This window comes from Calidris pugnax, unplaced genomic scaffold, assembly GCF_001431845.1.
Source record: "Calidris pugnax isolate Ruff unplaced genomic scaffold, ASM143184v1 scaffold41, whole genome shotgun sequence".
NCBI lineage: Eukaryota > Metazoa > Chordata > Aves > Charadriiformes > Scolopacidae > Calidris > Calidris pugnax.
Genome location: NW_015094509.1, coordinates 15,379,387 through 15,391,493, shown reverse-complemented (window position 1 = coordinate 15,391,493; position 12,107 = coordinate 15,379,387). Strand labels below are relative to the sequence as shown.

The 12,107-nt window shown below is 32.4% G+C and overlaps 1 protein-coding gene across 1 annotated transcript in view; it reads left to right on the top strand.

Moving 5' to 3' along the window:
* CSMD3 (CUB and Sushi multiple domains 3) overlaps nt 1–12,107 on the top strand; it is a 600,957-nt gene that overhangs the window by 368,396 nt on the left and 220,454 nt on the right. The window contains exons 18-20 of the mRNA XM_014965576.1: nt 2,049–2,236; nt 4,084–4,272; nt 11,286–11,402. Of these exons, the coding sequence (XP_014821062.1) occupies nt 2,049–2,236; nt 4,084–4,272; nt 11,286–11,402 (494 nt within the window). The remainder of the gene's footprint in view (nt 1–2,048; nt 2,237–4,083; nt 4,273–11,285; nt 11,403–12,107) is intronic.

The following is a 12,107-nucleotide window of genomic DNA, read 5'->3' as shown; positions in this document are numbered from 1 at the left end:
TTGTAAATATTAAAGAAGTTTTATCTGTTCAAAAAAGATGAAAAAGTTTTTGCTAGCTCCTATGTTAAAGGTTGTTTCACTCCTACCTGCTTGAATGAATTTTTGTGAATCCTCCATAATAGATCTCACATAGCAGTACAACCATCCAGTTTAATTTAAGAATAGGGACTAGTTAAGTAGGAAAGAACATAGGAGTGGTCTTACATGAGCACAAAGTATTTTTCATTATGTTTCCTATAAAACCCTACTGCTTTCTCACACCAGTGAATAACCAGATGATGTATACATAGATCACATACTTTGGGCATCAAGAGGAAAGGTATTCAAGGAAAAAATGATACAAGCATCACCCTTATAAATTAAATGTAAATTGTTCACTTTTCTGAGCCAAAAAACCAAGCAAAGGCATTGTACATAACCCCCCCCTTCAAATTTCTTTCATCTCATCTCACTAAAAAACTAACTTCATCGTTTTTATTTTTTTTTCCTTAGGAGCTTACTAACTTTTTTTGTTTCCTTATTTTTCTGCTATTTGTGGTGGTGTATGTAGGTTTTGAGCAGCAAGTATTTATGAGAGGATTTCTGTTATGTCTTTGGAGACTCAATTTAATTTTATCGTGTCTTGACTGGCCTGCTGGTTGTTTTGTATTTATGAGGTCAATGCCGTTTCAGACCTTATGTCTCAAGTATGCTTTTGATAAAGGAAATAAGAAAGCAGAGCAAGACTAAACGATCTGTTTCTAAGATTACTTCTGTTTTGTTTTTTTCTCTATAGATTAGTGGGAAAAACAAGTACTGGAAAAAGCCTAATAGCTTTTTATCAACATGTCATTGTGAATTCATGTGGGAACGAGCAAAAAAAGAATTTCTCAGTTCTCTGGCTTCTAGGTTTATCCTGGTCCATTTCCATAGCTCCCTATTACTTTATTTTTGTGCTCTATTATATATTATTTCATAGGAGTGGGATATGGATAAAAAATTTGACTTCTCATCTTTCACCAGACTCCTTTAAATCTTTAGGCTCAGACTCATGGGACATACCTGCTGAAGTATAGTTTGTTAGGACACTGGCATTAGTCATGTGGTTCCTTGAATTGATTTCATAAAGCCAAATTAGGCATCTAAGTGAATCAGAGAGAGAATTAGGAATATCTGAAGGGTCCTTGTAGGATCCTGCTATTAGTTGTTTCTATTTATTTCTGAAAGGTTTTTTCAGTAATCCATCAGAGAGTCCATTAAAACAGTATGATTGATGCAAGTTCTGTCCTAGCAAGAAAGAGGGAAAGCACTGTCAGAACACCAAACAGGTGTTTGGGATTGCTGGTACTGTATAAAACAAGACAACCAAGGAGATACCTGGTAGCACTGTCGGACTTAGCTTTTCCTAGACAGAAGCAGCACTTACACTGTCTCTAAACAGGCATTTTGCTTTATAGTGTTTTCTAAATTGGATTTAAAAAAAATTTTTTGGCCATAACTTCTGTCCCTGGTTTGGACTGAGCTTCAACTGGCACAAAGGCACTGAAGTGTCAAATCAGACTTAAGTAAATCTATCCTTGTTTATAGATGATTTTAAGAATAGATGTTCAGAGTATGATTCTTTGATAATAAAAAGTACCTTGATGATATTTGTGCCAAATGGAATATACATAATAAAAGAATACATCAACATATTCTCTATATTTACTTAATTTTTCCAAAAAGAAAAATAATTTTGTGCTATAAAATAATATATGCAAGTAATACTAATCTTTGCTAATAAACCATTTGTTTCTGGCTATTGTTTCCTGCGATGCAAACCAGCTCAAGGAGTTTAAACTTGCTTCTCATCTTACTAAGACAATAACCTGAAATATGATTATTGTATTAATTTTATAGGATAATTTATATTATTATACTGATATTGTGATAAACAGATATGTGGAGAAATAATTAAAAGAACGTGATCAGGAAATTAGCATAGTTTTAAAGCATGGCTTACTTTGTATGCCTTATTGAATTCTTTTTAATTGCTTCTTATATTTATGCCTCTGTTTCCTCAATTCTAGATTTCAGACAGAACTCAATTATGATGTTTTGGAAGTTCACGATGGACCAAATTTATTATCTCCACTTCTAGGATCTTACAATGGTACACAGGTCCCACAATTCCTGTTTAGCAGTAGCAATTTCATTTATCTTCTCTTTACAACTGACAACAGTCGCTCTAACAATGGATTCAAGATTCACTATGAAAGTAAGTAATTCGGAATTGTATTATTTGATTTCCCCATCAATGCTTATTCTAGTCATAAATATATAAAGGTGCACAGGTGTTAGCTTTCGTAAATTTCTCTTATTTCTCCAAGTGAGAAAAATTTAGTGATGGTAAACTGCAAAAGGGTTGACTAGTAATTTCACTTACAATTTAATGTCATTGCTGAACTTGCTCCATGCTTTCAAGAATCAGAAGATGGGATTGGGAAGCAAATTACTTTCTTCTGGATGTTACTTTTATGTCTTGTTATACTTATCTTTTCTACAATAACATCCTTGTGTGTAAAACTGCATGAGATCAGGAAGATTATGAAAATATAAGCAAATAACTGAATTACTGTCCTGATTGATGTACCTGCAGCTCTAACTGAAGGTAATGGGAAATGCAGTTTACACTAATAAACTGAAAAACAAGATATGGAATTGCTTGATTATGGATTTTTTGGGGATCTGAAAACCTGCATGTGTGATTTCTTCTGACATAAATTCTTTTTCCCTTATTCTAATCATATAAACTCCACTGCAGAAAGTATCTGTAAGTTTTCATATTCATGAACTCTTAAAATTCGTATAAATTGATGTATTATCATGTCATTTACCTTTTGTGTTTCTAAATATACCTTTTGTTGTAATAAGTTATATTTTCATGTGAAGTAATATTTTTCTGTATTTGCAGTTTAGTTTGCTTAGTAGAGGTCATGAGCACATTATTATCTGTCCATTTCTGTTTCATATTACTGCTTTGAAGCTACCAAAACTACAGGTTGGAACTACCACCAAGCAATTTTCAGATGTTTTTAATTTTTTACATTAATTTTGGCCATTTTCCCTGTTCTTGACTACTAATGATAACAATATTAAATACAAAATATATATGGAGGTGGCTTTGCCAGATAAAATTTGGGCTGATTTGAACTCTGGTTCATTGTCTTACATTATCCAGCACAATCCAATTCAGATTTCCATTTTCTGGATAATAATAATGACTAATGGTTCTCTAATCACCATATCTCTTTCAATATCCTTTTGAAAGCTGTTTCTTCTATGTGTTCTTATTTTCTATTCCAATTATTTCGTTCCACACTGAATTTCTTTATTAGGAAGGATATTTCATAGCTTTTGTGTAGGAATAAAACAAATAACACCCCATTAAAAATCTTACATTGTACTTCTAATTTGCTAACTTCAGTAATATTTCTATAGTTTTTTGTTTCTTTCTATGTTTTCCACTGATTTTTTTTATAATGAAGTTAACCTGTTCACTCAGAAATAATTTAAAAGGTTTAATTTTAGAGCACACATTGAAATCCTCTTTATCAAGACAACTTCTCTTAATTCCTTTTCTTGCTATTCTTTATCTTCTCAATATCTCACATATCAAATAATATTAGGTATAATAATTATTTACGTAAATAATTGATCTATGTAAAAAAGTCAAGGATAAATATCAAAAGAAATAAAAAGCATTTTTAGCTAGGATAAAAAAGATTGATCGGGGGAAAAAATAAAGGCTGGAAATCAGAATTTTGAGTGATCATCAAAGCTTTTCAACATCAGCATCATTGAAAAATAATTTAATATTACTGAGATAGGATCACACTAAATATCCTGTAAATTATGTGATGTTTTTCTCTGCACCAGTGGCAGGATGCAATTCATTATCCACAACAACTTATAGTAGTAACACAGAGAAATGTAGTTCAAGGATTATTCACTGAAAATGTGTGATAATGTAGCCTTCACCTCTACTCAGAGCACAGTGAATTACTTTAATTACAAAAACCCTACAGGTTGTTTTGTTAACTCTTATTGTTGTTTTTAATCTAGGTGTAACTGTTAATACTTACTCTTGCTTGGATCCTGGCATCCCGGTGCACGGACGTCGCTATGGCCATGACTTCTCTATCGGTTCCACTGTCTCATTCAGTTGTGATCCAGGTTACAGGCTGAGTCATGAGGAGCCTTTGCTATGTGAAAAAAATCACTGGTGGAGTCACCCACTCCCAACTTGTGATGGTAAGGATGAATCGATAAAATACAGAGTACCTTAAAATATATGCCTTTTGCCAAACTACTATTAGTCAAAATGAGTTAAATGTTGGAGCTTGTAAAGCCTCCATTTTTAGGAAATGAGAACAGTGAGGAAATACATGTTCTATACCTCTGTGTGATGAGATATTTAGTAATAAAAGTAAAGAATATGTAATTCTTTACATTAGAAGATTATTGAAGATATTTCTATCTGAATGTATGTTACCATGAGCTAACTGATTTCCAGGTAGCTCAAGGCATGCAAGGATAATGTATATTTGCTGTGTAATAGACACGTATTGCAAGTTACAAAGATTTGTGTTTGAGTGTCCATCTATGGACACAAGTGTTCTGTCACACAAAACATGAGATGTGGTTTATTTGTACCTGACTCAAAAACTGCATTTTCTCCCATTTCATGTCAATCACGGTTCCTGGCTGGTTAAGAGAACTTGACACCCTTCAGTCACTGTAGGAATTCATTAAGGCCACATTATACCTGATAATTAAGCATATGATTGTTAAACTAGACAAAAATGGTATCAAATAAGGTCACACATATCAGTAAAATAGTCTGCATGAAAAATTATCTTATAGTTTCAATCATCTTTTGTTATTGGAATTATTTTAATCAGTTTTCCCAGTTAGGGTTATATCAATTGCATTTAATATTAAGAAAGTATATTTTAGTGTTTATTATTTGAAATGTTTTCCTCTCAAAATATTTTTTTTTCATTTGAGCATGGCATATGCTTTTCTGATGATAAATATATTATCAGGATTAGTGTACCCACTTAATTCTAGAATAGTGTATAATTAAAAAAAAAGTCTTGAATTTTTATGAGCTACAAAATGCACATGATAGTATATTTTTCTAAAACAGGTCTCAGTGTTTCAGGACGCTCAGTTAGAAAGAAAAAGCTGAAGACTGATGAAAAAGCTTACTGAATCGTGTGGTTTGATATATGGAAACATATTAATTTCCACTTGCCATTTAAAAAATGGTGGAGGTTTCTTTGGCCTTCAGCTTATTTAGTTAGCAAACACTTTGTTTTTATATTTCAGTATGTTGAACATGTCATTATATGATGATCCTCAAAAAATGGCAGTCTAGTTCAGCAAGCCTTTTCCCAAAGGATTCCGCTTTTCAGCTTCTTGGAATGAAAAATTGGAGGGCTCCCCCAGCTCACAGTCAGGGGGACTATATTTTGCTGAATAGGCGTAAGACATGTTTTCTTACTGTGATAGCCATGGATGATAACCATCTAAATCAAAGAGTATTAAAACACTCCCTATGAATACTGTGCTCTGCTGTGAAATAAACATATATTGTGATAAATTTCTTCCTCGAGATGCTGAACAAGCATGGAATTCATTAAGTAAATGAGATTATTTTTTTTTCTCCAGAGCACATTGCTAAATGGCAATTGTCCATTGACTAAAGATGCTCTAAAGGCAGGGTTGAGTACATTTATTCTAGTAAATTTAATCAATTCATGGTTGAATTCACTTTGATTTTGTTGCCGAATTTCTTCTCTGGTGGATTTTAGATGATCTGAAGATGTGGATTAGTCTCTATGCCATAAATGTGGGATACATTACCGAGGAAAATAAACATACACATAAATAACAACCGCCTCTTTTAAATGAGAATATGTACAGGCTTTCAGAAAACAGTAATACTTAAAAGAGATAAAATACATGGGTTTGAGCTTTGCTTAGGAATTTTACGCGTATTACATTTATACCATTCCTATCTGACATCTTCATACGATTCATTCTGTATCTATCTGGTTATTCCTTAATTTCTTGACTGAAATCTCCTCCTAATGTTTAACAAATAAGACAAAACTTTGTCCTACCATGTCCTTTCTAGATGAATATTATAATAGAATTTTACTTTTAAGCTTTGGATATATGTGAGAAAATAGATTCTGCCCAATATATGAAGTATTATATTAATCCCATTTGAAATGACAGGAAAAAAAAGGGTAAAAATTAGATACCTAATTAAGAGTTTAAAGTGCTTTTTATTCTCTTCATCATAACATGAAATTGAATACATAATAATTCTGATTCATTATTTGAATTAAAAATAAATATTATCATTCCACTTGATCTTCATTTACTTAAGAAAATTAGTAAATAGCAAGAAAAATGTTTGAGTAAGATTGAAAATATCTAATGTTTATATTGAAAATGCCTAGATGTCCCAATGAATTAGCAAATACGACTTGTGTAGTACCATGAGGAACATATCCAGGAAAGATGACAGAGGTGTTATGTCATTTCTGTTACTACATCTCCAAGATAAAAACAATACTTTTATTAAAATACAACTGTTAAAATCCTGCTGGTACTATTCAGTGGGGCAGAAGCCCGAATTGGAAATGGATAGCATATTTTGGTCTGGTTTAGATTTAAAGAATGTAAAAATTCAAGTTTATGTTGTGACTAATCTAGACTACACTAGTTTCTATTGTTAGTGCCTTGTATGATATAACTCTGGTCCATGGTTTCCTTTGATTATAATAATTTGATGTCCATATTGTTATTCACTTGTTACTACTTGATTGCATCCTATTTTAAGACATATGACACCTTCTTTAATTAGGGAAGACAGATACTGGTTTCTTGGTCTATGAAGCACAATATATGAGATTCGAATTCTAATTCACTGTTTCAATTATTTTAAACTATATTTGTATTTCCCTTTTATTATCAAATTACATAGTAAATGTAAATCACCTTAGATTTTTATTTGGAAGTTAGAGTTAATTTAAAAAGAAGAATGTAATGGGGCTTCTGTGTTCGTGCACATCTATACTTGAATTTAAATTTATAGATACACAAACACATATGTATGAATAGGTTTATCTTCTTTTCACTCTGTGTTTCTTTCTGAACTAGCATATGTTGTAAATCTTTCTCTATGATGCTTGAAACCATTTATAAAACTAATAATTATTATTAATCAATTATAAATATGTGCTTTCGCATCACCTTTGAAAACAAATTGTTTCCAATTATTTTTACTCGCAGCAAGCTAAACAATGAAAAAAGTAATTTGTTCTGAATGTTTCTATTCTTACATTTCTTACATATTCTTATTTTCTCTTTTTTGAGAAAATTGAGATACATCATTGTATATTAATTTCTGAGTTGTGGTTGGTGACCTATAGCTAGTGTCTCTAAAAAACTTTACATATCAAAGTGGTAGATAATATAAGTGAAAATGTGGAAAATGTTGTTAATTTCCCAGATAACACCATCTTCAGTCAGGCTGAAAGGGGACAATGATATCTCTTGCTTTACTAAAATAACAGATAGATTCTCTTGATAGTTTTCTGTCTGTCTTGGATATGGTGACCCACTTCTTCTCACATCCAGTTTACTTGATGAATTCATATTATTTCTATACACTTTGTAACTCTGAGACTAACTTGTGTTACATCAAAATAAATTAGCTTAAAATAGGAACAAACCTTATTCAGAGACCTCAGATGACAGAGAACATAATTAGTGATTGCTGAATTTTATTTCATGGTATAAAAAGTAAAATTTAAGAGGTAAAGAGTCTTTCCTGGGAACAAGTGTTAAGGTAGCTATGCAGGCTGACCTCTTCAGGAAGAGGTTATACAGAGTGATTTCTTCAGTAAAATATAAATATATTAAAAACATAACAGAGAACATGAAAAAAATGGAAAAAAAAAATTATGAACAAAAATGTCAGAATCTAACGTAAAATGTCCCAGCAATATGTTTGTATAGCACAGCTGCTGTGACAAGATAGATGGGTAAGTATTTGCAGTTGTTTATGCAGAGGTCATAGAGATGGAAAATGATCTACAGAAGTAGATTAAGAAAACCTGTCTCATTTAACTGATCCAAAGTCAGAGATACTTATGTCCTTTACCAGCCTTCCAAAGGGAGTCCCCAAGAGGAACATGACAGTTTAGCAGAAGAACAAATGGGTAAAAATGGACCATGAATAAATTGAGGCTAGAAATTGTGAGACTATTTCTAGTATTGAAGACTGATTTTCTGTAACAGTTTTATAGTAGCATGAAATATGGCCTTAAATGGAACTCAATAATTTGATGAATGATACAAGTCAAGTGCTTTCATTACAACTATTCACATATTTCAGGGAAGAAGCATGGCCTGCATGTCTTCCGCTGAGAAACTTATGAGTAGCCTGAATAAAGGTTCTAAAATTGTTTTAGTCAAAAATTGTTTTCAAACTATATAGGGCTATTTTCCAGGCAAGGCTTTCTTGCTGTCACTCTTCCTTATCACTGATCGTGTTACAAATACAGTTATGATAATTTACAATAAAATAAAGTGCAGGTAATCAAACCAAAACTGTAAGAAGTTATTTTACTTAAACAACTGGCTTAGCCACTGAACTCGACAATTAAATTTGAATCTTCATTCATGATGATCTAAAACTTGATTCTTAAATTGTAACATCATTTCTGATCATCACAGTGCTGTAGAGGTACTTTATGCTGCACGTCCAGGTACCTATCTGTATTTCATTCAGTCACTTCTATATTTTGTTCTCTTTGTTTTTTGTTGTTTTCTTTCTCACTATTCTGAAAACATAGTAGTGGAGGGAAAAAAATTGGGCATGTCCTGATTCAGCTTCTCTGCTTGCATAACAAAGAAGTTATTAATTAGTGTGTTACCAACACAAAATTCCATTTTCCACATTAGAGCACCAAGATAGCACTTAATTTATTTGCTTATTTATTTATTCTACTTTTAGTGTCTCCTAGCCTCCATCTCTGTATAATCAGATAAAGTGAAGGAAAGGCTTCTTGTAGAATTTAGGAAAATGTGTGGAGTTTATCTTCTGATGTTTTTATTTTCATGTGTTTCTGTTTTCCTTTGCACTTTCAAAGAGTCAGTCAGATACCAGTAGTGATATTATATGCTTGGGCTGTTTGCCATGTTATCAGGACCAGTGCACATTTTATATTTCAGATCTGTCAACTTGGCTTTGTTTTGTAAAATGCTGGTCCCTTGATGCATTTTTTTGCCATCTGCTAGCCTTCACAGAGTTAGACCGAGTGCCTGATGGCATGCCATAGTTGCTTTGTCACCGTTTGCATTCCTGAAAGGTTTTCCAAATACCCACTGCAAAATACATTATTTGTTCGGGCTGTTTACCATGATTATAAAAATGATTGTGTTTTCTTATTTAATAAGGCTGACCTAAGATATGGACAAAGTAGGTAGCCCTGATTCTGTTTTACTAACATCTAAATATAACAAGATCATGTGAGAAGTGGACAATGGTTACCTCCATTTTCTCTTCATCAGAAAAGTGAGGAGGAAAATCGTACGCTGGGAGGTTATTCCCCTTGTGGCAACAATGATGAAATCGGGGAGTTGTGATCCTAGTATGTCCTACTTCATTCTATGGTACCGGATCTGCAAATTTCCACCTTACAACTAGGAGAAAAAAGCTAGAAAGTTGGCAGGATAAACAGCACCCACAAAGAAATCGTGAGGTTACCCACACAAATATACAAGATTAAAATAGAAATATGGTTAGTTAGAACAACCAAACAAATTTAACTGGGCAGAATAGAGTGATAGGACATAAGATGAAGTTCGATTTCAACTTTATAAGAAAACTGTAATTACATGCATACTTCTTTCTATTCAGGACCCTAAAGATAGCGATGGCATGTAATGCAGTAACCTCATTATGAAAAATTATTGACCTTTATGAAAACATTCCACAGTGCTGCTGAAATGTCTGAAAAAATGCATGTGTTTCCCAGAGACAAATGTCTGCTTAGGTACAGGGTAAGACAGAGGTACGCTCGGGATAGTCTCTCGATTCACTGTGTTCTGAAAGGACACTGGTTGAGAGCTTGACGACTTAAGCTCTCCCTGAAACTCTCGCTGAAAAGGGAGAGTTTGTGTTACTTTGGAAGAGCTGCTCATTAAGAACTGCAATCAACTTTCCTAAACCAGTCTATGTTATTTTACTTAAATCTAGTGACAGTAACATAGCTTACTGGCTTTTTTGTGTCCTGGAACATTTCTAGAAAATAATTTTGATAATGCGTATAATTAGGCTAAGAAAAATAAAAGGAGTAGATGTTTTTAATCTCAAAACAACAAAAAATAATTAGAAATACTAATTTGTTTTATCATGTATCCCCTTCTGAGATAATCTTTATTCAGAAAACTTTGCTTGGTACTCAATTTTAATCACTATTATTGATAAAAGATAATATTAAACTGAAAGATCCTCTTCCCTACTGAAAGTTATTCAATTTAGTATTTCAAAGGCTCTGGAATGGAAAAATCACTATTAAAATGTAATGGTGAATTCTGAAGATACTTATTTCACTGTTGTAAGATTTTATTTCTGTATTTTGTATTAATTCAATCTGTAATTTAATTTTTATATTGCTCAATTACTGTTTACTTTTAAATTCTCACTATTGATACTATAGAAAAACTTAATCCTATATTGGCAATTGTCATTATCACTTCCATTATAGGTATAAATGCATGTGCAATAATTAGATACAAGAAAGGACATCATGCTTCCCTAAAATCATATTTTCAGTCAGTAATTCTTCAATAGCGAGATCCACTCTATACCATTTAACTCTTCAGCCTTAGCTTCTGGCTGAAGTGGTATTGTTTGGCTCTGTATCTTCTGCCTTCATGTTCCTGCTTGCGTGTGTGACTTTCAATGTGTTTTGGGAAAATGTGAAAAACCAGCTAAGGAAACTCAGTTTTCATTTTCTTAGTACCTATTACAAAGCATGTTAATTATTCATTGATTATGTTCTTTTCATATTGTGTAAAAATTGGCTGTAGTTATATATGGAATTGCTGAATCATTTGACTAGCTATTTTAAGTCATTTTAAAGCCAGAAGTTTTTTAAAAATTTCTTTCTTATATTTTATCTCATCTGTAAGTTTTATATTAATTAATTTATTATTATTTTCTTTGTTATTTCTAGCTTTATGTGGTGGCGATGTTAGAGGACCTAGTGGAACAATTTTATCCCCTGGTTATCCTGATCTGTATCCAAATTCACTGAATTGTACATGGACTGTGGATGTTACCCATGGAAAAGGTAAATAAATCCTTTTCTCTTTTTCCAGCTTTTTTTTTTTTTTTTAAATATGCAAGTCCAGTATTCTGTGCTACACATGCAGATCTAATTTAGCAGCAATGAACTAGGAATTGCATTGCTGGTTTTTGGTTTTGTTCATTCTTATTGTAGTAGTTCGTAGAATTCCAGATGTGGAGTAGGCCCTAATGCTTTTCAAACAGAAAGTCCCTAAAAGCTTATAGTCCAAGTAAAAGATAGTTGGATGTGTGCTCATTAATTCATACAGGTGAAAGAGAGTGAGCACTTTTTCCGTGTTGAGAAAGAAATGCCTTATCTTAAGATTAGCTGGAAGTAATCATTGATGTTTAGACTTGGTATCAACAGAAGACTCCGACATGAAGTCTTAAGTGAAGATGTTATCCATATTATAGTATAAAAAAAGGAATTAAGTTAATGAGAGAGGAGTTGTTTAAAAGATTGCTCATTAAGCTAAATTTTACATTATGACTAGCTGTCGACAAGGAAATGTCAGAAAGAAAAGTCCTATTATTTTGAAGAGAAGAAAGTGTTTCAGCTTACCGAGACACATTTTTAGGGTGGCAGCATATAAATGGCAGTTTAATATGGATCTATGGATTGAATGAGTAATATAGTTTAGAAATAAACATAGAAGGAAAAGAATAATTTAACCCAATAAGAGAACATTTAGACAGGTAAGAAAGAATT